The sequence below is a fragment of the Panthera tigris genome, chromosome B2, assembly GCF_018350195.1.
Source record: "Panthera tigris isolate Pti1 chromosome B2, P.tigris_Pti1_mat1.1, whole genome shotgun sequence".
Classification (NCBI taxonomy): Eukaryota; Metazoa; Chordata; class Mammalia; order Carnivora; family Felidae; genus Panthera; species Panthera tigris.
The window spans coordinates 135352198-135378457 of NC_056664.1; the positions used below are offsets into that span (position 1 = coordinate 135352198).

Consider the following 26260-nt stretch of genomic DNA (forward strand, 5'->3'; position numbering starts at 1 on the left):
GCCTCTTCATTCCCCATACCCAATCTGTCAGCAAATCCCACTGGCTTTATTTGCACCAGGTCTCAACCCACACTGCTACCACCCTGGTCCAAGTGGCTGTCTTTCCCATGATTACCTAATGGGTCTCCCTGCTTCTGTTCTTTGCCTCCTACAGAAGCAACCAAAGTGATCCTTTGAAGACGCAAGTTGGATCACATCTTTCTTCCTGCACAAAATTTGATGCTGGCCTCTCATCTCATCACCGTAACATCTCTTGTAGCTCTATGTCTCGCTCAGTTTGCTCCAGTCACTCCGTCCTTTGGATCTTTGTGCTTTTTGTACTTACAGTTCGTTACACTCTTTTCCTAGGACTCTGTAAGGCTCATTCCCTCACCTCCTTCAGATCTTTGCTCCAACAGAGTCCTACCCAGTGAAATCTTCCCCAACCACTTCATTTAAGATGCACAACCAACACCCACTCTCTATTTTCCTCCACTTTTTATTTTTCCATTGCATTTAACATCACTTGCGGACCTCGTATTTCTAATTTGTCAATTTATACAACAAAGAGGAACTGAGTTCCTATCACGTGCCTGACATCCCCGACTTGCTGGTAATACACATGAAAATAAAAGACGAAAATCCCTATGTCTTGAATCTTACACTACATCGGACGTGACAGGCCATAAACGGGACAAGTCAGTAAGATAGATACTAAATAGCGACGAAGCTAGGGGCGCCTGGCTGGCTCAGTCCGAGGAGCGAACAACCGCTTGACCTCGGGGCTGTGATTTCCAGCCCCACATTGGGTGCAGAGATGATTTAAAGAGAAAAAAAAAAAAAATGACAAAGCTGAAGAAGAAACCATAGAAAAGAATAGATTTCTCTTTCTCTTCTCTAGAATGTAAGCTTTTTGAGGATAAGACTGGTCTTCCGTTCATGGTCTTCTGTGACCATAGTGCCCAATATAAGGTAGGTATTCAACTCACATTTTCCGAATGAAATACAAGGCAGCTACTCAGTTAATTGGCATATTTTATACTTTTTAAGAACAATAATACCAAATAAGAAAACCGTATCATCCAGGCTGCGATTCAACGGGTAAATGGCTCTAACCTTTGGGAGCATGCCTTCCAATTCCTTAAGCTCAATTTTTAAAAAATCTTTGCGGTAACCGCTATGTACTGGCTCAAAAAAGGGCTCGCTCAGTGTTTATGGATTGCGTGCTTTTTTTCACTCCCAGCTAAGTCAACCAAAGATCACCGCAGCGGCACCAGTGAAACCTGTGACCCGAGCGATTCAGAGCTGCCCGGGTGCAAAGGTTGGGGCCCCGGTGCAGGACCATACAACCAGCTAGGGAAAAGCAGTACACTAACCTCTCCGCCGGAAGACACGAGGGATGTGCCAAGCGAGCAAGCTTACGCGACCCTGCGGCAAGTAAGGTGCGGCCGCAGGTCCCGCTTCCCGCAGTCAGCTCTGCCGCTCGGCCGGCCCTCCCAGCGCCCGCACTGCGCAGGCGCACCGAACTCCGGGCCCCGCAGAGCGTGAGCCGCCCGCTGCACGTGACAGCCGGACCACGTGACCAGCGTCGCCGCGACCTTTTCCGCTCCCCAGTGCCTGGGACCTCCCGGTCCCTGCTTGCTTCCGCCTCCGCCCGCTTCCTTATTCCGCTGCTCTCGTCACCCTCAGCTGTCCCCGCCCTCGTCCCCGGAAGATCTCCGCGTCCCCGAGCGCGCCGTTGTTTGTCTCTCGTACGGGCACCAAATAAAGTTTTTTCATTCAAAAGCATTTTTTTTTTTTTTTTAACCCACGTCCCTCCCTTTCTCAGCTCCTCCTTCGCGCTGGCACCGCCTCTCTTCCTGCGGCGGGTGAGACGCGAGTTTAGGCGCCGGCAGCGTGGAGATGATGGCGGGGTCTCCGGCGTCCCTGTCGGGACAGGACGTAGGGTTCGTGTCGCTTTCCTCGCCCAGTCGCCGTGCTCCTCTTCCTGCTCTGTTTGCGGAAAGCCGGGCCTCGCCGGGAACCTGTGGGTTACCGTCGGGGGAGCTGCGGCGGGCCTCAGGGCCCCGCTCCCCGGCGAGTCTGCTCGCCTTCCTCCGACGGCCGGGGAACGAGGCGGCCCGGGGCGGGGGCGCGCCCGCTGGTTGCGGCTGCCCGCCGGGCTCCGGGCTCGGCTCGGCTTCCCGCTTTCTTCCTGACTGCTGGGAGCGGGCTGCGCACCCCGCCGAAGTCCTGGGGTCACCCCGCCTCCTGTCCTTGTTCGGGCCTTTTAGTGGCTTATGTTTTAATTTGTGTTGTCTTTCAAGTGATCCGATGTTGCTGCTTTTTTACTCCTCATGACTGTCTTGCGAGTTTATGCCTCCTCTGTCCCCTTTCAGGGTGTTGCAGCGACATAGCTTTAATCATTTTTCACGTATTTAATAAACGCACTTTGGGGGGCTAAAATCTTTTGCAAAAGCTAGGAATCTCAGCTCTATCGAGAAATGTGTCTCTTCCTATTGCCGGTGAGATTAATTTGTGGTCTCCCTATTAATGCCTGCAGCTTTTGGTTTTCCGCGTCCTGTCACAGATTTCTACATCAAGTTGTGGACGACCGTAAAAAAATACATATTTGTATAAATCGAATGGTCAAATTTATATTTGAGATATAGCCTGCTGCAAAATATGGGGGGGGGGGTGCGGGAGAGGAGGAGCTCTTGGACGAAATTGACCTTATTCGGAGTGGATGGAGACCAGAGAGGCACCAGTGGCCCCAAATTTAAGCAGGCAATCATTGAGAGTCATGCAAAATATAAGGAAGGAAGTGTGTGGAACCTTAAATTTTGAGTCCTGGGTTCCTCTGGCTCCACCCTAGTCCTGACCTGGGACTTTACCCTCACAGATACAGGCCTCTAAGGAAATACTGAGGATATTTAGTACTTTTGACCCTTGGACAAGGTGGGGGTCGGTTGTGGTTAGGGGCCCTGACACCCCTTCTTCTCCCCTCCCTCAGTGGAAAATCTGCAATTTGACTTTTGACTCCTCCAAAACTTAACTACTGTACTTTGTGTCTGGTAATCTGAAGATACAGATGAACTGATCAGCTATGTTTTGTGCTCTAAAAATGCACAGAATTTCATCGTGTCCTAAAATCTGTCTTTTCTAATGGAATCCTGTGCATTTGCTTAAAAAGTTATTTCTGTATAAAATGATAATCTGTAAATCTTGATTTTTGTAGGTCTAAAATAAAAAATATCTCCCAGTTTTTTTTTAAGTTCAAGTATGCTCAAGTTTTTCTTCCAGCTTTTTTTGTTCTTTGGCACTTCTCGAAAATTTCTTGATTTTGGGGGTGCGAGAGTGAGATGGTAACATCTTGTTTGAGGGCAGAGTAGGAATCCTTATGCAGGTAGAGAAGAGAGCAGAGAAAACCTTTGAAAAGAAAAAAAATGGCTAAGGATATAGACTAAGAGAAAAGTGAGAAGCAGGTTCCTAAATGGTTTTCATTCTTTATGTTCCTCTAGTACAGTAGACGCTCTCAGGCAATTTTACATCCATTGCCTCGTTCATCTTTCCAAGCAGGTGAAGTCAGTAATAGCCCTGGAGTAGAGCCTGTTTGATATTTAGGATGATCTTTTTTCTGTCCTGTCCTGTTGTTAAACTAGTTTCTGATTCCAGAAAATAAAAGGATTAGAATGGGAAAGATAAGATTGATGGCACAGGCTCCAGGGGAGAATCTGGGATTAGAGGCACAAAGACTGTTAGCTTTCATGACACGTAACACCAGAGAAGTTTGCCGATTTTCCAACGTCTTAATGTAGTAGTCAAACAATGCTGGCTTACTTTATAACGCTTGTATGCAAAGGGCTTTGAATTCAAATGAGCTGTTCTAGAAACAACGATGGCCAATCTGTTGGTATTAATGCTAAATAATATACTGTGTATGTGGCTCTCTTTTCTAGATCGTTTGCATATCTTACAATTAAAGACAGAATACCACAGATCTTAACCAAAGCTATTGATACATTGCATCGACATAAAAATGAATTTTTTGAGAAACATGGAGAGGTAATATTGTGTTTTAACTTTAATTTTTTGTTAATCCTTTAACAGAAACACAATAGCTGTTTTTTGTCTGTGGTAACAATTATTCCTCCTGAAGATAAGAACTCTGGTTTTTAAGAAGCTTAAACAAAACAAAACAAAAAAGGCAGAATAGATAAGACAGGATAATGTGTGTGCTCTTTGATTTTTAACTTAAGAATTCTGAATATCAATGTTTATATTAGTTTGTAAAAGACAAAATGTAGCTTTGAAGTCTAGTATTTTCTTTCCTTCTTTAGGACCTTAAAAATGTTAACCTAGAGGACTTATTTCTGTATAATATTAACTGTTTGCATATATAAATTATTTAAATATAGAGTATTCAGATATATTTTTGAAATATTTAAAATTTTTTTTCGTGTTTCTGCAGAAAGGCACAGAAGCTGAAAAGAAAGCGATTTCTCTTCTTTCTAAATTGCGAAACGAATTGCAAACAGATAAACCAATAATCCCCTTTGTTGAGAAGTTTGTTGATACTGACATATGGAATCAGTACCTAGAATATCAACAGAGTCTTATAAATGAAAATGATGGGAAACCCAGGTGGTTTTACTCACCTTGGTTGTTTGTAGAGTGCTACATGTATCGTAGAATTCATGAAGCAATTATCCAAAGGTAAGCATATAACATCAGATAATAAATGTTTAGAGAACTTAATGCTTTTGCAAAATTATAGAATAAGTTTAAAAATTAACAGTGGAAGCCAGAATTCAGTTCAGCAGATATTAATGACAGTATCAGATATTTCTGTAAATGTTATCGATATAGTAAATTCTTAGCAATTATAACCCAGTTGTTTAGAATAGACATAAGATCTAATATCTGAATAAAATAATATAATATCTGAATAAAAATTCTTACGAAGAGTTTAGAGTAAAACGAATTGTACTGGGACACCCAGGTGGCTCAGTTGGTTAAGCATCCCAACTCTTGATTTCCTGAGTTAAGATCCCAGGGTCATGGGATCGAGCCCTGCATTGGGCTCCTTGCTGAGTGTGGAGCTTGCTTAAGATTCTCTCTCCCCCCTCTTTCTCCCCCTCTCTGTCCCTCTCTCCCTCTCCCTCCCTCTCCCTCCCTCTCCCCTACTTGTGCGCTTGCTCTCTCTCTCTCTCTCTCTCTCTCTCAAAAATAAAAATTACTGATCAAAAGATGTTAATATGAAATAATTATTTCTGTAAAAAAACAAGACAGGACAGAGTAAACATGTTTTGTTTATAAAAATAGGTAATAGATCAGAGTTGATTTGGGGTAAGGAGTCAACAGAACAGTGAATCACTACAGGGTTTTATGTACTATCTTAATTTTTAGGCCTTTTTTTTTTTTCTTAATGGCTAGATTAGAAACAGACTAAAAGTTAAACACATGTCAGAATCACTTTTTGTAGGCTTGTTTGTACTAATTTATTTCTTCCTAGGAAAATTCAGCTATAGAACTGATTTAAAGAGCAGAAGAAAATGTAATGGGGATTATCCTTTTAGCTCGCTAGTTACAAAAATACAGGTTTGCTAACTAAGGAATTGTTTGGTATCTGTTCCTAAACATAGCAAAGGATAATTTAAAGCAATTGATCAAATCAGCACGAATAGTAAAATAAAAAAATTATTTTGGGAAACATGCATAATTTGAGTCTATTCATTAGCTTTTTCTGACTTAATCTTCAGAAATTATCTTTTCAAGTCACAATTTGTTGTTTTTGCTGATAAGTTTATTTAATTAAAGTAATTATTTTTTCTGACCTCACACCCACTGCTGAATAAGTGTATTTTAGGACTTCTGCTCTAAAAGCAAAAAAATGCGCTGTTAAAAATCTAGCACATTGCCTGGCACATGGAAGGCATCTAAACAAGGCTACAGCTAATACTAGGAGCTGCCATGTGCTGAACATCGGCTGTGTTCCAGTTACTTTGCAACCCAGTGAAGTATAGGTATTACTATGTTTCCATGATGTCTGAGGAAACTGAGGTTCAGTGGTATTAATAACTTTTCCCAGGGTTACATGACTAGTAAATGGTACAGTCAGTATTTGACCCCGTTCTGTATAAATCAGCTTAGAGCCCTCATGAAACCATCTTTTTCCAAGTAGTAGATTTGGGTGTCTTATCAAGGACTAAGGCGAGTCTGAAATTCGGGGTGATGGTGTCATAACTTGGGGAAATAACCATCTTATTAGTCAATACTATGCGGCAGAAGTGTCTGGGTGGCTCTCTGTAGGGAGTTGGTGGAGTTTGGAAGTTAGAAAGGTAAAAGGAATGTGTTTCTGAGTTTGCCTTTGGAGGTAGATCAGGTTCAGAGAATAAAAAAGTCCAGGTTAGAAGTTTACAATAGAAGTTTACAAACCTGGCTGCACGTTTATAACTCACTTGGGCGAGAAGATTTTTTTAACATGTAGGTTTTGAAGTCATATTAAAATAAACACTGATGATTTAATTTGCGGTGGGGCCTGGGCATCAGTTTTTCTTTCCATACCTCAGAAGACTGCACACCCTGGATTGATAGCCACTGGTCCGGAAACAGCTTGCTAAGAGGAGTCATGGCAAATTTAGCCTTAAGTGGCAGGAACAAAACTAATCTCTCATGGATGTAGACCTCTCCTAAGGTGATCTAAGGTGGCTGGGGCAGGCAATTTGTATCCAAACTCAGGCTTTAGGTCAGTGTAAGGAAGTACTATTCCACAGAAGTAGTAATGAAATCGTTTTTAAACGTCCCAGTTCATAGGAGGAATTCCTGCCCTGGGCCAGTGATAGCTCCAGTGACCAAAGAAGGGTCTTAGCTTTTCTAGGATCCCAAAGCACACCTTCACTTTAAGACCTGTTTGTGTTGATTTTGCCCCTTATATTGAAACATACGTGTAGTTTTTTTTTTTTTTGTCAAGATGTTTGGTTTTAGTTTTTCTCAGCGTTAAATAGTTGAATAATCTGCAAGTCTGAAGACAAAATCTCAGCCATATGTGAAATTTAAGTAAATTATTAAGTAAATATACTTCAGATATTGAAAAGTGAGAGTATGGAGAAAACAAGCATTTTAAAACTTTTATTAAAGTAGAATATGGGGGCGCCTGGGTGGCTCAAGTCAGTTAAGCATCTGACTTTGGCTCAGGTCATGATCTCATGGTTCGTGGGTTCAAGCCCTGCGTCAGGCTCTGTGCTGAAAGCTCAGAGCCAGGACCCTGCTTTGGATTCTGTGTCTCCCTCTCTCTCTGCCCCTTCCCCACTTGTGTGCTCTCTCTCGCTCTCTCTCTCTCTCTCTCTCTCTCAAAAAGAAGTAAAACTTAAAGTATAATATGCATTCAGAACATATCTTTTTTCTTTTTAAGTTTTTTTTAAGTAATCTCTACACCCAATGTGGGGCTTGAACTCAACAACCTCAAGATCAAGAGTTGCATGCTATATGGACTGAGCCAGCCAGATGCCCCCATCCAGAACATATCTTAAGTGTTCAACAATCTTTACCAGAACACACTTATGTCCCAAGGGCCCCCATCAAGAGTCAGAACCTTACTAGGACCCAAGAAACCCACCTTACGGCCCCTTTCAGTCCTGACATCACTGCCCTTCATAACACTATTCTGACCTGTGTTGGTTTTGCATGCTTTTAAACTGCATTTAAATGAAATTATACGGGATATACTTTTCTGTCCGGTTTCTTTCATTTAGCATTAATGTTGGTGAGACTCATCCGTATTGTCGCATATAAATGTAAATAATTTTCATTGGTACATAGTATTGCATTATATGACTATATCACAATCTGTTTATCTATTGTTGATGGATATTTGAGTAGTTTCCAGCCTGGGGTTATGAAGAATGCTGCTGCAAACATCCAAACACATGTTTTTAGTGAGCATATATGTGTGTTTCTGTTGGGTGTATATCTAGGAGTGAACCCCTGGGTCATAGTGCATGCACATATATGGCCTCAGTAGATTCTAAAATAGTAAACATTTTAAAACCAGGAATCAAATGTAAGTGTGTGAGTTTACTCTTAAATACAGGAATAAGGCTTTTTTTTTTTTTAATTTATTTTGAGAGAGAGAAAGTGAGGGAGGGGCAGAGAATCCCAAGCAGGCTCCCTTCGGTACTGAGCCCCACATGGAGCTCGATCTCATGACTGCGAGATCACAACCTGAGTGGATGTCAAGGGTTGGACGTGTAACCCTTTTTTTCCCCCAAATTTAAGGCTCATTTTTAAAATGAGGTGTGACTTTAATGATGTGTTAATAAAACACCAGAACAAGGATTGGCAACATTTTTCTGTAAAGGGCAAGGTAGTAAATATTATGGGCTGGCGGGGGGACATGTGGTCTTTATCGCAGCTGCTCAGCTCTGTCCGTGCAGTGCAGAAGCAGCCACGGACAGTACGTAAATGACTGAGCGTGGCTGTGTTCCTAAAACTTCATTTATGGACGCTGAAATTTGAATTTCACGTGTCAGCAAATAAAACCATTCAGAAGTGTAAAAGTCATTCTTCGCTCACAGGTCATACAAAACAGGTGACCCGCACTGGGTTTGCGAGCTGCAGTTTGCAGACCTCTCTGCTTGAATCTGTGCATCCAAGTAATTTTTATCTTTTTTTTTTTTTTAAGTCACCTTGAAAGACTGATTTATTTCAGCAATGCTGCCATTGCTAAAAATATCTTTTAATTCTTTGGAACTTCCTTCAGAGCCAGTTTACAGGCCTCAAAAAGAAATTAGTCTCCTCCTTTTTTAGTCATTTTTCATTTTTGATAAAAAAAAGAAAAAGAATCTTTTACTCCATTTGATTTGCACACATCATTCTACTGAAATTGCTCTGAGTGACTTTGGGTTCCAAATGAACTCCAGAGGAGAAAGAGGCGCTGTCACTGACAGGGCGTGTAATAGTGTCCTGCAGGTTCTGAAGAGAATTCCAGAAGTGCTTGAGCAGTGGCTGCATCCTCAGAATAAGGCTCTCGCTTCCCAGGGTGACTGACTGGAAGGAGACAGCAGTCATGTGGATGTGTAAATTCCGGTATGTTTTTGTCTGTTTTTTTTTTTTTTTTTTTTAAATCAGTTCCACAGCAGTCACATCGTTTTTATCCTAAGGTAGATGATCCAAGGAAAAAGTTGGTAATTTAGAAGATCAGATGATCTGAATACCTTTTACATTTGGTTCTGTGAAGTCTATGATGTTCTTATTTATACCTTGCTGGTTATGTTTCTCTTAGGCTTGTATTATTAGTTGATCTCTCATTGGACAGACAGCTTAAAGATGTAGCCACAGCGCGTGTATCACCGCTGGTCAAAGTCAACTTGGGAATAAAAGTTGACCTAAAAAACCCCAGGAAACTACATATACGTGACCAAAATTTGTCAGTATAATAAAACTTATGTTTGTATTTTCTGATTTCTCTCGAGTAGTTGTTGGGTTCCCACAATACTCTTATGTTTTACTCTCTTGGTGATTAGCACATTGGATTCAAGTATTTATGTGCATATGTTTGTAACTCGGAACCCTGCCACATTTAGCACCCAAAAACTGCTAAATTAAAGCAATTATTTTGAATTCTTGTTTCTCTCTTCTTTTGCTCTGGAAACCATAGTGGGTGAATAATTATAGATAGAGTCGCTACAACTATTTAAAATTCCAGGGGCGCCTGGGTGGCGCAGTCGGTTGAGCGTCCGACTTCAGCCAGGTCACGATCTCGCGGTCTGTGAGTTCGAGCCCCGCGTCAGGCTCTGGGCTGATGGCTCGGAGCCTGGAGCCTGTTTCCGATTCTGTGTCTCCCTCTCTCTCTGCCCCTCACCCGTTCATGCTCTGTCTCTCTCTGTCCCAAAAATAAATAAAAAACGTTGAAAAAAAAAATTAAAATTCCAGTAAAATTTTGATTAGGGAACTTCTGACAGTTAACTAAAATGAGTTTGGGTATTTGTTTTTGTGTAATTGGATTAAATTGATTTAGTGTGTATAATTTGATAATTATTTGTTTTTCTGTAATTGATCTGTTATGTGTAGTATGTTACCACTAATTTTTGAGACTAGATGCTTCTATCCTCTTTAAAGAATTGCGATTACCCAAATGTTAAATAAAAGAAGGTACAGAGTTCTATAAATGTTTCGCTTACGTTTTTCTCCTCTTGTAGTCCGCCAATCGATGACTTTGATGTATTTAAAGAATCAAAAGAGAAAAATTTCTTTGAGTCACAGGAATCTCTCGTTGCTTTGTGTACTCACCTACAAGAGTTGAGAACAACTATCGAAGACCTAGATGAAAATCAGCTGAAAGATGAATTTTTCAAACTTCTTCAGGTAAGCGTGATAATTAATCTCCTGTATTTAAACAGTCAAAAAGTAAACTGGGATTGATTTAGCAACAGAGCATGTGTATATCTATTGTCATTTCAGTTATAATTGATCATTTTTTATCATTTTAGTAATAGTGTTATTCAAGAGATAAAAATCCACTCAATCTCTGAAAATGAGTTTTGAAATTTCTTCGACTGGAGATGATGTTAGTGGCACAGGCGTCCTCTGGCTTCATGGCTTGTGTCATTCTTGAGAGGATACTTCACAGTCATTTGGTCAGCCTACCCTGACTTGGGCTTGAATGCTGGTTTTGTCACTTATTTGTTGTTGGATCTGAGGCAAGTTACTTAACTTCTCTGAGCTACAGTTTTCTCGTCTGTTAAATAAGGACGGCATCGTATACCTCGTCATTTGACATGAGAATAAAACTAGATTCAGTCCTGTCAGCGTGAAGCACAGAGCCTAGAACAGCCTCCTGCTACCATCAGCTGTAAACGCTCAGCTCGTCAGTGGTCTGTTTAATGTGACTTTATTACGTTCCTTCGTCTGTCTTGTATTACATTTTGCTTTTAATTCTCATTCAAAACATCCGAAGATTTAAGATATGTTATTAGAATCAGAACTATTTGAAAATACGTGGTTTTACACGACGGTGTCCCCAGCCCTCATCTCCCAGAAAAAGTCAGAAGCATCCCCAGAAAAAGATGTTATTAGAAAATGCCACGAGGGGCGCCTGGGTGCCTCAGTCGGTTAAGTGTCCGACTTCAGCTCAGGTCACGATCTCGCGGTCCGTGAGTTCGAGCCCCGCGTCGGGCTCTGGGCTGATGGCTAGGAGCCTGGAGCCTGCTTCCGATTCTGTGTCTCCCTCTCTCTCTGCCCCTCCCCCGTTCATGCTCTGTCTCTGTCTCAAAAATAAAACGTTAAAAAAAAAATTAAAAAAAAAAAAAAAAAAGAAAATGCCACGAAAGGAGATAAAGCAGGGCAGGAGAACCGGGGATGGTGGGGGAGATGCAGGGGTGTAGTGTAAAGTGGGGCTGCCAGGGGAGGGCCTCTGAGAAGGTGGTGGGGAGGGTGCCTGCCTCACCCGAGGCAGGTGAGGAATGTGGGTCCCATGCATGTCTAGGGGAACGTTCCTGCCTAGGGACCCGCGGGCGTGTGAGAGAAGGTGCCAGGTGATTCTGCAGGCAATAAGCGGTGAGGCGAGGGGGCTGGAAGGGCCACAGAGGCCTTGTAAGCAAAGGTAAGGACTTTGGTTTTTACTTGCATCGCAAGCACTGGGGAGCTATTGGAGCGTTTTCGTCTGAGGAGTAACAAGGATGAACTTGTTTCAAGGGTTACTTGTCAGGACACACTGAAGGGGCACAAGGCTGGACACCAGGAAGTCTGTTATTAAAATGACCCACGTGAGAAGACATGTTCAATGTCACCAGCATTCTGGAGACACTGTGAAAGCAGAGACCGCAGAGTCCTAGTAAAACTTTGAGGGCAAGCACAGTAGGCTGCGTGATTAAGAGGGAACGGCTTGCTTTGAGTTTGGAAGGAAAGTTGTCAGGGTGTCGTTAAATAATAAGCCTAGTCATCTCCCCCCTTTGGAACTATTCCTTTATGCTGAGCTTTGACTTAAAAAAAAAGAAAAGAAAAAGGAAAAGCAGTAGTCACATCAGTCTTTATCCCTAGCTAGCCCATTGTTTCCGGGAATAGTCCTTGAATATGTCTTTGTCCCATAAGTAATATAATAAGTTGTGAAGAAGAAGGAATACCACTCTCTTTTCTGTCATCTAGCCTGGCCAAGTAAAGGAGGCCCAAAGTTGCCTTCCATTAGCGCTCATGGATCACCAGCGGTTTAGCTTCCTACCAGAACCTGAAGGTGTTTTAGTTTGCAGGGAATGTTGGTCTGTTTTTAGAAGCCATAGAACTCCACCCCTGTCCGCACAAACATTTCATGCCTGCTCTGTCAAAGAGTGGATGCTGGGCGTGTGATGGTGAGGAAAACAGATAGAACTTGCTGTCACAGAACTTGTAATTTTGAGGGAATATAGACAGTCAGTTAATGGCACAAATTAGTGTGGAATTACAAACTGGAAGATGGGGTGCAGGAAACATGCAGGGGGCCGGCAGGGACCCTCACCTCCACTGAGGAGTGCCGTCATCGACCCCACTGTTTCTGTCAGGTGGACACTTAACTGTTTGAGCCTTGCACTTAAAAAATCCATTCATTTATCTTTGTGGGGTTTTTTTTTTAAGTTTATTTATTTTGAGGGAGAGAGAGCATGAGTGGGGTGGGGCAGAGAGAGAGAGACAGAGAGAGAATCCCTGATGTGGGGCTCGATCACACGAACCATGAGATCATGACCTGAGCCGAGATCAAGAGTTGAATGTTTACCCCACTGAGCCACCCAGGTGCCCCCATTCATTTATCTTTTTAAAATAATATTCTTGGTTGGAACATGCATTTTCCTCTTATTTTGAATCACACAAGTAGAGTTTGTTTTGGCTAACATTTATTGAGTATTGGGTATATTATTTAGACATACTATGTCGATTAATTTTCGCAGTAACTCTACAAGGTAAGTGCTGTTGTTACGTCATTTTTCAGTTGTGGGACCTGAGCCTTAGAGATCATGTGTAATTTACCAATGGTCGGTAATTGGAAATACTGGGAATTGAACCCAGGTCTATCTAATTCCAGAGCCTGTACTCCTAAGCATGTAATTTTAATTAGAGCTTTAAAAAAGAGGGGCTGCATGCCATTTTCTATAAACTAAGCTGGAGTGTTATTTCAGTTTAAAATAGAATGACAGATAATTAGAGTTGGAGAGGTCTTTAGACATCTTGCCCAATTTCGTTATTTTACAAGTAAGAGAACTAAATGCCAGAGAAGTTGCCTGGTCCTAAGTTTTATATAACTAGTAAAAGAAACTGAGCAGTTTGGGTAGGAGTGGGAGGAGGGAAAAAGGGACTTATTTTTCTCATGACTTTGGATTTTTAAATAAATTTTGTAGCCTCTTTTCACAGTGTATCATATCCTCTTATCTGCAAGATGCAAAATCCTTCTGATTAAGCAACACGGATCGTTAAAATCATTCAGATCAGTTTTTTAAAAAGTTTATTACCTAGTGACCAATTAAATGTTTCATTGTCTTAATCTCGATTATACATCATGATATAAACAATCTTTGCATTATTAGAGAAAGTGTAGATCTGATGGGTATTTTGTATCAAGACTGCTGTAGAAGTAAATTTTATGAATAGTTTTAGCAACCCCTTGCCCCACATTTTACATAATAGAGGTTTTGTTGGTTATTCAAAAGAAGGGTAAAACTTGTGTACTTTTTCTTTTTCAGATTTCGCTGTGGGGCAATAAATGTGATCTGTCTCTGTCGGGCGGGGAAACCAGTTCTCAGAGAACCAACATAATAAATTCTGTGGAGGAACTAAAACCTTTCATTTTAGTGAATGACATGGAACATCTTTGGTCACTGCTTAACAACTGCAAAAAAACAAGAGAAAAAGCGTCTGTTACTAGAGTAGATGTTGTTCTGGATAATTCTGGGTTTGAACTCGTTACGGATTTAGTATTAGCTGACTTTCTGTTGTGCTCTCAACTGGCTACTGAGATCCATTTTTATGGAAAAACTATTCCGTGGTTTGTTTCTGACACTACTGTCCATGATTTTAACTGGTTAATTGAACAAATGAAAGGTTCTAATCACAAGTGGATGTCCAAGTGTGGGGCCGACTGGGAAAACTCTATTAAGATGGGCAGATGGGTGTACCATGATCATATATTTTGGACTCTTCCTCATGAATTCTGTGTAATGTCTCAGGTTGCTCCTGACTTATATGCCGAACTACAAAAGGCACATTTAATTTTATTCAAGGGTGATTTGAACTATAGGAAGCTGACAGGCGATAGAAAGTGGGCATGTACCATTCCCTTTCATCAGGCCCTGCGAGGGTTCCATCCTGCCCCTCTCTGCAGTGTAAGGACATTAAAGGCCGAGGTTCAGGTGGGGCTGCAGCCCGGGCAAGCTGAACAGCTCGCAGCCTCCGAGCCCAACTGGATGACCACTGGGAAGTATGGAATATTTCAGTTTGATGGTCCGCTCTGACTTGTTTTAGGATGTCTTAAGTTGTCTGGACAAATCTGACAGTCGCTTGGCATCCCCAGAAAGGCAGTGTGCGAATTGAGTCACGGGGCTGCTCTGCCTGGCTCTGGGAAGCCTGGCTTCTCGGTGCTCCCGTACGTGCACTCTGGACGCTTCTCTCTTCGAACGTTTTGCCCCACGACATTGTTTGGGAGATAGACGGAGTAAGCTAGTTACAGAGATTTACGTTTCTGTTGGCATTTTAGTAACTTATTTCAAGTTAGATGCATAATTTCAAGTGGTACTAATGAACTTATTTTTAATTGGGCAGAAAGTAAAATAATGCGTGAATTCTGCTTTTAAAGTTCGTTAACATTCTTTTAATGCTATGCTGCATGGTATTTACAAGCATGGGATTTTATTTAACTTGTTTTGGCGCTCTAAAAATAAGGGCTCTGGGAAGACATTTTAAATATGCTTTGAAAAGAGGGATTTCTTACAGCTGTGACATTTGAACAATGGACGTAAAGATTACTTACCTCATAAGTTAGTTTTAAATTTTGTTCTCCTTGAATTTTATTTCCTTCTAAATACCCTGTTTTATTTGCACGCATTTGTATTTTGATTGACCTGCGGAATGGACACTAGGAATCCCAAGATTGAACAGAAACAGCTGGTATTTGAAGAACCGTGGTACCTTTTTACATTCTATTTGCAATGTCCGCGATCAACTGAAATATATTATTTTAACACGTAAGTGTTTTAAATGAACAGATTTTTAGATTGTTCTGCAGTTTAGAAAAAATGCTTTAGATAAAAAAAGATTCTTACGCATTGAATTTGGAGTAGTACCAACAAGTTAATTTTTTACATGCTTACACATTTTTTTGGTGACTACTTCATATTAAAGACTAAGTTTCAGGTCAGTTTGCTTTGAAACTGAAATTGGAAATAAACCTGGAAATGTTTTTCTTGAACTGGCATAATAAAATGAATTGTACTGAAAATCTTGTTGGTTTTATTTTTTCCAGTGGGTGAAAGTCAAGGAGGGACGATTAAGTATGAGGTCTAAGAAAGAAACTCATAATGTACATGTTGCCAAAGCAGTTCTTAAATTATGTCACTTATAAATGAGGTTAAGTCTAAATGAGGTTATAGTCTATGACCTTGCTAAGTGTTTTTAAAAAGCTATGTCAAATATTTATATAAAGCTGCACGTTTTGAATTTACTCTTACCTACGTGTGTTCCTGTTTTAAACATTAAGTTACTAAAATACCGAGCATAGTATAATTGTAGACACTTGACATGAGTTAGAAAATGAGTCTATTTGTGTTGACTTTATAGCCACAGTGTGGGAAAATGTAATAATCACATTTTCCAAAGCAGTGAATTTTGTTTTTATTATGTTGTTTTAAGAACATGAATTTAGGATTCGTGAGGAACTAGTTCACCCCCTCCTATAAGAGCACAGAAGCAAACGAGCAAGCAAGAAGAGTGGCACGACGGAAGGGGAAGTCATTCTAGATGGAAGTCTACCAAATGCTTAGCAGGGGTGGGACCCACCTGTAGCTTCCCCGGTTGGCTTTTTTAAATTGAAGTTTAGTTGACACACAATGTTACCTTAGTTTCAGGTGTACAACGGATTGGGCCACTCTCTGCTCCCACGAGCTCAGCCACCATCTGTCAGCACAGCACGCTGTTACACTACCACTGACTCTACCCTCGGCCACGCCTCTCATCCCCCTGGCTAACTGAAGCCTGTACCCCCCACTCTCCTTCACCCCTTTTGCCCATCCCCCACGCCCCTCCTCTCTGGCAACCATCAGGTCGATCTCCCTATTCTATGCTTCTGGGGTTCCTGGGTGGCTCAGTTGGTTGAGCGTCTGACTTCAGGTCACGAACTCATGGCTCACGAGTTCCAGCCCCACATTAGGCTTAGCGCTGAGGGCGCAGAGCCTGCTTTGGATTCTTTGCCTCCCCCTCTCTCTGCTCCTCTCCCTGCCCTCTTTCAAAAGTAAACATGAAAAAAGATGAAAAATCTCTTTCTGCCTTTCTTGTTTCTAGATTCCACATCCAAGTGAAATGTGATTATCCGTCTTTCGATGGCTTATTTTACTTAGCATAATCTTGGTTAGGTCCATCCATGTTGCAAATGGCAAGACCTCTTTTTTTTTTTTTTTTTAATGGGTGGGTGATACTGTGCATGAGTGTGTGCATATAACATAACTTATCCCATCTATCAGTAGACCCTGGTTGTTTCCATATCTTGGCTATTATAAATAATGCTATAGTAAACATAGGGGTGCATATATCTTTTTCAATTAGCATTTTCTTACTCTTTGTGTAAATAGGGGAATTACTGGGTGTATTCCTATTTTTATATTCCTATTTAAAAAAAAATTTTGTTTATGTTTATTTCTGACAGAGAGAGACAGAGCATGAGCTGGGGAGGTGCAGAGAGAGAGGCAGACACAGAATCCAAAAAAGGCTTCAGGCTCTGAACTGTCAGCACAGAGCCTGATGCGGGGCTCGAACTCACAGACCGCAAGATCATGACCTGAGCCAAAGTGGGACTCTCAACCAACTGAGCCACCCAGGCGCCCCATATATTCCTGTTTTTTTAATGGTTTCAGGAGCCTCCGTACTGTTTTCCACGGTGGCTGCACCAACTTACATTCCCAACGGTGCACAAGGGTCCCTTTTTCGTTTTTGAATCTTTTTTAAAACCAGCTTTCTTGAGATGTAATTCACATACAATTCATCCATTTAATGTGTACGGTATTTTAGTATATTCACAGTTGTGCGACCACGACCAGAAATTTGATTTCTAATTTCAAAGCGTTTTTGTCACTCCTCAAAGAACCCCTGTGCCTGTTAGCGGTCATTCCTCATTCTCTTCTCAGCTCTTGGCAACTAGTCATTGACTTTTGGTCTCTGTGGACTTCCCTGTTCTGGACACTTCCTATATAAATAAGAATCAGAAAATATGTGGTCTTCGTGACTGGCTTCAAGGTCATCAGTTGTAGCTGATGTAGGTTTTCAGTCCTCTTGGGTTTCAGCCCTCTTGGGGATACGCCTAGAAGTACATGCCAGAGCCCATGGCAGCTGTGCTCCTGGCTATGAAGTGGTCTCTCGTGGTTTTGATTTGTATTTCCCTAAAGGCTAACGGCGAGCATATCTGAGCGTATTTGAGCCGATTGGCCATTTGCATATCTTCTTTGGAGAAACGTCTTTTTAATTCATTGGCCCATTTTAAAATTCGATTATCTTTTTATTACCGAGCTGTAAGAGTTTTTATATATCCTGCGTACAAGGTCTCATTGGATACATAATTTGCAAATATTTTCTCCCATTCTGTGGGTTGTTTTGTCACTTTCTTGATGGCATTGTTGGCAGCACCAAAGTTTTCTACTTTGATAAAGTCCTTCTATGTATTTTTTCTTTTGTTGCAAAGCCTTGGTGTTTGAACTGCTTCTTAACATCCACTTCAGGGCCGCTGCAGTGAGGGACTGAAACACCCAACGGTCAGGGCTCTGTCTCTAGTCTTCCGCTCCCTCACGTGTTTCAACCCACCAGGCTTGGAGGTCAGTTAGGGGTGGTGTTCCCCCTGAAGAGCTGAGTGATTTGGGGAAACTCCCGAAATAGCATCTGCAATTGTTTCAACTGCTGATGTCATACTTGGTTAAGCATGAAGTAGCTCTTGAACACAGGTTATACATTTCATGCAATACATTTTTATCAAGACATAGACCCAGTATCTTATGTACATTACGGAAATATGGATGAAGGGCAGGTAAATAATTAGGTGAGGTTGGTGGTTTATACTCCATAGGTTTATGTTACTTTCTGATGAAACAACAGTGGACAAGATTTTTTTTTTTAATGCTTATTTTTGAGAGACAGAGTTTGAGTGGGGAGGGACAGAGAGAGAAGGAAACAAAGAGTCCGAAGCAGGCTCCAGACTGAGTTGTCAGCACAGAGCCCCATGCGGGGCTTGAACTCACAGGCCATGAAATCATGACCTGAGCCGAAGTCGGACATGTAACCAACTGAACCACTCAGGCGCCCCAGCAAATGGACAAGATTTATTGAAATGATCCAGCTTTTTTTTCTTTCTATAATTTGAGGTGTATTTTGTGTTGGATAAAATGCAGTAATGTTTTTGAATCTTTATCAAGCCAGACCTTGGTTGTTCAACCTCATGGTCATGTTTCTGTAAAAGAAACACCCATCACAAAAGACAATATCAACATAGTTCAAACTCTTTACTTATATTTTAAGAAACATAATTCAGAGTTCTATTTATTCAAATTCCCTCTCCCACCCATTTTTCTGCCCAAACCCCCCAATGAGTCTTGTTCTGGAATCTCTCCCTCCATAAAACTTTTCTTCTCCTCTCTCTCTCTCTTTTCTGAACTGGAGGGTAGGGAAGGGAAAGACTGAACACTTCTCCACATGCATCTTATTACTTAAATGAAGCTTTAATGTAATGTCTGACTCTTATGGTAAGCAATCAGTGATGTCTTGAGATTATAGAAAATGAATAAAGCAGAAGGGAAAAATAGGAAAAATGAGAACATAATCCTATCACCTTTAAATACCCCTGTTGATTTTTATGTATGCATTTCTTTTTTTTTTTTTTTTAAGGTTATTTATTTATTTTGAGAGAGAGGCAAAGAGAGATGGAGAGAAGGATTCCCAAGCAGGCTTCACACCATCAGTGCAGAGCCCCATGTGGAGCTCAAACTCATGGAACCGTGAGATCATGACCTGAGCCGAAACCAAGAGTCAAACGCTTAACCAACTGAGCCGTGCAGGCACCCCTTTATGCATGTATTTCTAAGTTTTCCTCCATAGACAGACATATTTTCTACATTTCTGAGATAAAAAAGCAGGATCATACTGTCTGAAAAGTAATTTTTTTTTTTTTTCAATTCCGAAGTATTTTTTCCAACTCCTGAAGTTTTTGTCCGGTTAGTTGTTTCCTTGTTATTCTTGCTGTCATTTTACTTTTTTCTAATTCACTGATTAGTCCCTCCTGGAGAGATAGAAGTTTGTGGGGGCTTTTGTTTTTGTTTTTTCCCTTTGGGTAGCAGTCTGGCCTGGGACTCAGTAATGGCCTGGGACTCATAAATACTTGATTTCTAATCCCTGGTCTCCTATTAATCATGTAACCTGTCACATTCTGACCATTTTACTGGAAAAGGAAAAGTTATTTCTGGTCAACTTGAACTATGTTCAATCTCAAATCCCGGGTCCCCTAGGAAAAGGAGTCATGCAGAGATATTAGCATTCTGGCACCCCCTAGCGGCCATCTGGGTATTCTGTAAAACCTGATCTTTTCCCTTCCTGCAGGGTAACTTGCAGACAGACAGGTGCTGTTGTGAGTGGAACATAAATTTAAGCTGAGCCATCCCTTAGACACCACCATTCACCTCGTTCTTCCTTCCTGATTTTCCTTGGTGGGTCACATTCCCTCCTTTTAGTTTATAGAATATCCGCTCCATTTTCAGACCTTTTAGAAAATAGGGAGGAAAATCAGTTCGTACAGAAGACATTTCTAAAGTGTTGAATCGCATTAGTTGTGCATTCCTTGGGGCAGCTGCCCACTGTGGCTTCTTTGTATTTGCCCCACACACGGTTGGTGGAATGAATGGCTGATTAATAGGTGATACATTTTAGCATTTGAAATGCTTTTTTGGATATTTATTTATTCTGAGAGAGAGAGAGAGAGAGAGGCGGGGAGGGGCAGACAGAGAGGGAGAGAGAGAATCCCAAGCAGGCTCTGTGCTGATAGCAGGCTTGATCCCAAGAACTCTGAGATCATGACCTGAGCTGAAATCAAGAGTCAGATGCTTAGCCAACTGAGCCGCCCATGTACCCCTTAAATAATTTTTTAAACCTCTGAGTGATTGAGGTCACCAGATTGAAGTCTGAAGGATGAAATGTTCTGTTAGCCTGATCAATTAGATCATTTAGTACTTGTTGAATGAATAAAGAAGTATATATTATATAATTGGGAGTTTTCCATAAATATATACATCTTTGAATACTGTTTTATTCCTTCGATATTACATTGTGATCAATTTGCCATTGTTGAAAATTCCTCAAAAATGTGATTTGTAATGGTTACAAACATTTCATCATAGAACTAGATCATATTCTCTTTTGCTATGTAGATTGTTCAAAATTTTTGCTATTATAAAAGAGGCTGAAATGAACATCTTCAGACAACTAACCCTCATTAAGATTTGCAAGTCTTTGGGGCACCTGGGTGGCTCAGTCGGTTGGGCGTCCAACTTCAGCTCAGGTCATGATCTCAAGGTTTGTGAGTTTGAGCCCTGTGTTGGGCTCTGTGCAGACAGCTCAGAGCCTGGAGCCTGCTTTGGATTCTGTGTCTTCCTCTCTTTCTGCCCCTCCCCTGGTTGCTTTCTGTCTCTCTCAAAAATAAATAAACGTTTAAAAAAATATTTGCAAGTCTTCAGTTACTGCAAATTATTTGAAGCCACTCAATTATTCTGGTTTTGCTAGAATGGTATTAGACTTGTAGCCCCAAACCCTCAATATTGAGTAATTGCTTGATATGATATGGGAAGTCACTTTTTTCCTTACTTTCTTTTTTTAAAGTCATGCCATATATCATGACTTTCAATCCTGCTTAAGTTCAATACAGAGTTTAGGCACAAGGGGGAGATCCTTTAGCATAATAAAGTGGCTGGATTTTCCTTCTACTATTTAGCAGAGATTTTAGCAAGAACTGGCACAGTATAATTTTCATTGTTGACTGCACACATTCTTGTGGTTTCAACTTCATTCCTTTCTTGGCCAAAATTTTATGTATATATATAATCCTTGCCACAAAATATTATAGTGGTTTATCATAGAAATATAGCAAAATAGATGAATTTGAAAATAAAATGAATACTTGGAGAAAGTAGAAAAAAAATAGAATTCTGTTAACAATATAGAAAAGTCACACTAGAAAAAACTTTGTAAGAAAGTAAAAATAATTGCTTTCTGTTCATTTAACCTTTGCTCGAAGGGAAAAAGCACTACTACATTTGTTTCCTTGTTTTGTAAATTTTAATACAGCAAATTAATTTTTACTGTGATTGAGAAAATTTAAAGGAACTAAATGTTCCAAATGTACCTTACGTTTAAGAAGATAGGAATGTGGGGCGCCTGGGTGGCTCAGTCGATTGAGCATCCGACTTCAGGTCACGATCTCACAGCTTGTGAGTTCAAGCTCCGCGTCAGGCTCTGTGCTGACAGCTTAGAGCCTGGAGCCTGCTTCAGACTCTGTGCCTCCCTCTCTCTCTGCCCCAACCCACTTGCATTCTGTCTCTGTCTCTCTCAAAAATGAATAAACATTAAAAAAAAAAAAAAAAAAGAAGATAGGAATGGGGCATGGTATGCTTTCAGTGTAGAAATTTTTCGAGTGGTGTCCAAGGGGTTCATCAGAAATATCCAGGTGGGGGGCGCCTGAGTGGCTCAGTCAATAAATGTCTGACTCCTGATTTTGGCTCAGGTCATGACCTCACGGTCTGTGAGTTCGAGCCCCTCATCCGGCTCTGCATTGACAGTATGGAGCCTGCTTGGGATTCTCTCTCCCTTGCTCTCTGCCCTGCCCCCACTTGCTCTCTCTCTCTCTCAAAATAAATAAATAAAGTTAAAAAAAAAAAAAAAGAAATATCCAGGCGGTCTGCAAACGTGGTTGGGAAAAAATGTCATCTTTATTTTCATTAATCCCGAATTGCAGTTTAGTATTTCCTTCCGTTTTTTATGTCAGGTTTAAATTTTTTCATGGTTTAATGATCTTTAATGATTTTTAATTGCAGCAATATTGGCAAAAAAAAAAGTTTTAGAATGTCTATAATTCAATCTCAAATTTTCAACTCATTTCCTTTCATATTATTCTGTATTTAAACAGTTGCAATTATAATGAGCACATTTTTAGGTTTTTACCTGGCTTCCTCAGGTATTTCCTTCCATTTTGTATATAAGACCTGAACTTTAGCAATATTTTTTTTTAAATTTTTTTTTTTTAACGTTTATTTATTTTTGAGACAGAGAGAGACAGAGCATGAGCAGGGGAGGGTCAGAGAGAGAGGGAGACACAGAATCTGAAACGGGCTCCAGGCTCTGAGCTGTTAGCACAGGGTCCGACGCGGGGCTTGAACTCACGGACCGTGAGATCATGACCTGAGTTGAGGTCGGACGCTCAACCGACCGAGCCACCCAGGCGCCCCTGAACTTTAGCAATATTAAGGGTACCTGTACCTTTGTCACCTGTGGAAATCATACATCTTTCCTATTGCATTACAGTTATCTTAAATTATTGTTTCATTATTATGTCAAAAATCAAGACACTTTATCTGGGAAGTTGATGGCACAAAAACAGTTAAGAACACCTGCTCTGATTTTTCTCCTTTCCTTTTCATAAAGCTGGCGGAAGACATAACAGGATTTATTTATTTATTTTTTAATTCTTTAAAAAAAAATTTTTTTTTTTAATTTATTTTTGAGACAGAGAGAGACAGAACATGAGCAGGGGAGGGTCAGAGAGAGAGGGAGACACAGAATCCGAAGTAGGCTCCAGGCTCCGAGCTGTCAGCACAGAGCCCGATGTGGGGCTTGAACTCACGAACTGTGAGATCATGCCCTGAGCTGAAGTCGGACGCTTAACCGACTGAGCCACCCAGGCGCCCCATAACAGGATTGATTTATTAAATTTTTAAAAAATGTTTATTTTAGAGAGAGAGAGAGACAGAGTGCAGAGTGTGAGCAGGGGAGGGACAGAGAGGGAGAGAGAGAGATAGATAGAGAGAGAGAGAGAGAGAGAGAATCTGAAGCAGGCTCCAGGCTCTTAGCCTGATGCCAGGCTCAAACTCACGACCTGCAAGATCAGGACCTGAGCCGAAGTCGGACACTTAACCGACTGAGCCATCCAGGCACCCTGACAGGATTTATTTTTATAGGGTTTGGTTGGTTGGTTTTGGTTTTGTTTTGTTTTGAGCCGAAGAGGAAACGCATTATACAGCATTTTTTCTTCCCATCTCAAACTTCACTTAATGCTAATCCTCTACTATCCAGCTTGGTACCTACCAGGGGTCCTTAAAAAAAATAAAAGAAATGAAAGATATGACATGTGCACATGGGTTGAGTTGTCCTTAACTTTACTATTAGGAGATTTTTTTTAAGAGATGAAAAAGTACTCGGAATGTTTTTTCCTATTTAGAACTCTTAAGAGTATTTTATTTTCTTTATGTATTTTATTTATTTATTTATTTTATTATTTTTTTTTTTTTTTAAATTTTTTTTTCAACGTTTTTTATTTATTTTTGGGACAGAGAGAGACAGAGCATGAACGGGGGAGGGGCAGAGAGAGAGGGAGACACAGAATCGGAAACAGGCTCCAGGCTCCGAGCCATCAGCCCAGAGCCTGACGCGGGGCTCGAACTCACGGACCGCGAGATCGTGACCTGGCTGAAGTCGGACGCTTAACCGACTGCGCCACCCAGGCGCCCCTCTTTATGTATTTTAAAGTTTTTATTTATTAATTAGAGAGAGAGAGACAGCTGAAGGGGAACGGAGAGAGGGAGAGAGGGAGAGAGAGAGAGAGAGAGAAAGAGAGAGAATCCCAAGCAGGCTCCACACCATCTGCACAAAGCCCAATGCAGGGCTTGAACTCATGAACTGTGAGATCATAACCTGGGCTGAAATTGAGGGTCAGACGCTTAACCGACTGAGCCACCCAGAACTCTTAAAAATATTTTAAAGATCCTGACAACCAGAAGTCAGAAAGCCATTTAAAGTATAAAGCAAGAAGTAAAATTCAACACAATTTCTTTTACATGTGTTTTCAATTTTATGATAATTATTGACAGTCAGTGAATATGAAGTATATATAGATGTGCTATAATCAGAATACGTATCATTTGTGGAGTACTATGTTCCAGGCTCAGTATTAAGTGCTTTACTCATAATGTGGAATGACATCCTCCTAAAAATCCTGGAGGCAAATATTTGTATTCCATTATACATACGGGAGCACTGAGTCTCAGTGATTTCAAGTGACTGGGCACAAGGCCAGTTAACTAGTTAATGATAGAGCCGAAGTTAAACTCCAATCTGCTAAACTCCAAAACTCAAGTTATGGCTTTAAAAAAAAATTTTTTTTTGTTTATGTATTTATTTTGAGAGAGACAGAGACAGTGCTAGTGGGGGAGGGTTAGAGAGAGAGGGAGACAGAGAATCGCAAGCAGGTTCCATGCTGCCAGTACAGAGCCAGATGCGGGGCTCGAACCCAAGAAACCGTGAGATCACGACCTGAGCCAAAACCAAGAGTCAGACGCTTAACTGACTGAGACACCCAGTCGCCCCAAGTTATGGCTTTTATTGAATTTATTATTCCTTTAGCATAATTAATTAGCACGTAATTAATTTTTTAAAAAAATGAGTAAATATACTATCATTGGAAATTCGAGTCACGCGATTATGCCCATCATAAGTCATACTACAAATGATTAGTATGTTGAAGGCTTAGTAGAAGTAGAAAAAAACCTGAGCTCTAAATATCAATGATAACATTTTAGAATAATGATCAGGAATGGGCGGGGCAGAAATAAGGATTGTTTTTCTGTATCATTACATTTTGTACCATTGGACACATACGAACTCGTGGAATTTTACAACAGGCTGCACATCACACTGGGAGAGTGAGCCGTCTCTAAGAATTTGGTGCAAAGGGCTGAGCATCAGCAGATCCAGCAATGAAATGGAAGCCTCTCATCTTTCAGGCCAGCAACCAGCTGAAAACAAGTGGGGAGTTATTTTGAAGGGAAATTATTTTTGTGAACAGATGGAAGTGATTTCACAAGAATGCACTGGCTCATTCTTCCAACCAGAGGGATGATATAAAAATGGTTTTGCTATCTTGGTGGAATCCCAAATCTGTTCAAATCAATGATCTCAATTCTTGCCTTGTCTTCCATAGCAAATGAAATGAGGCTCACTTTTATATTAATCTGTAAAAGTAGGCCTTAATTCTAGACTTCTGTTTCCTTTCCCATCAGTTCCTAAACAGAAAGGGATTTGAATTTCTGAAACCCCAATAATGGTGATCTTAGAGAAGATCCATCACTACCTTCCATTACTGAGGTGGGTTCTTGTTCAAAGCCTTGGTAACTGGGGCAAGGAAACTGAATGCCTGTCCCAACTCGGTCACTAATTAACCATGTGGTTTCCAGTTAGGTGTTCGATTACTCTGCTACTTAATGTTACAGATAGATTGATAGAGATATAATTGGATATGTTGGTAAGAACCAAAGGATATGATTTATTTTCGGTTACAACAATTGAAAATATTCCATAATTGTAGACTGTAGATACTACAGACAGAAATTCTTCATGGAATGGAGAAATATTTTATTATATTGAGGAGCCTGGCTTCCCAACAGGACTCCAAGGGTAATATCTGGAGGGTGTTAGAAAAAAAAAAGAGGCTTATGGAAAGAGATAACCCTCTTCTTCCTCTGGAGGTTTTCATGTCCTAATGTGATACTGTATTTCCTCCATTTTACACATGCATTAAGACTCTGAGAGAATAAGAAACTCCAATGGCAGCAACAGAACCTGTACATGAACAAGGTCTAAAGGGCCCAAACCCATAGTTTTTGCCACCACTTACATTGCCTCCCATAATAATATTCTATCACGCATTTTGCAAAGCACTTTGTGCTTTACAGAAGAATTCACGAGCACTCTGAGAGGTTATTATTACCTTAACTTGATCTGTGGGGCAACAGAGGCTCAACAAGGTCCTTAGAGCTGGTCAGTGGTTAGATTGGGG

General features: G+C 40.9%; 2 protein-coding genes across 3 annotated transcripts in view; one reads left to right on the forward strand and one right to left on the reverse strand.

Moving 5' to 3' along the window:
- The window catches only part of RMND1 (required for meiotic nuclear division 1 homolog), a 45537-nt gene extending 44064 nt beyond the window's left edge, over positions 1–1473 (reverse strand). The window contains exon 1 of the mRNA XM_007097207.3: positions 1356–1473. The gene's annotated coding sequence lies outside the window, so the exon portion shown is untranslated. The remainder of the gene's footprint in view (positions 1–1355) is intronic.
- A 215-nt stretch (positions 1474–1688) lies between these two features.
- ARMT1 (acidic residue methyltransferase 1) lies at positions 1689–15415 on the forward strand. 2 transcript variants are annotated; one of them, XM_042987328.1, is made up of 5 exons: positions 1689–1925; positions 3918–4023; positions 4430–4674; positions 10158–10323; positions 13665–15415. In XM_042987328.1, exons 1-5 carry the CDS (start codon positions 1882–1884, stop codon positions 14430–14432), a joined length of 1329 nt encoding a protein of 442 aa, XP_042843262.1. In that variant the 5' UTR covers positions 1689–1881; the 3' UTR covers positions 14433–15415. The 2 variants fall into 2 exon arrangements, with proteins under 2 accessions (XP_042843262.1, XP_042843263.1); XM_042987329.1 differs by lacking the exon at positions 3918–4023 and having other exon boundaries at positions 1825–1925.
- Positions 15416–26260: the final 10845 nt, after the last annotated feature.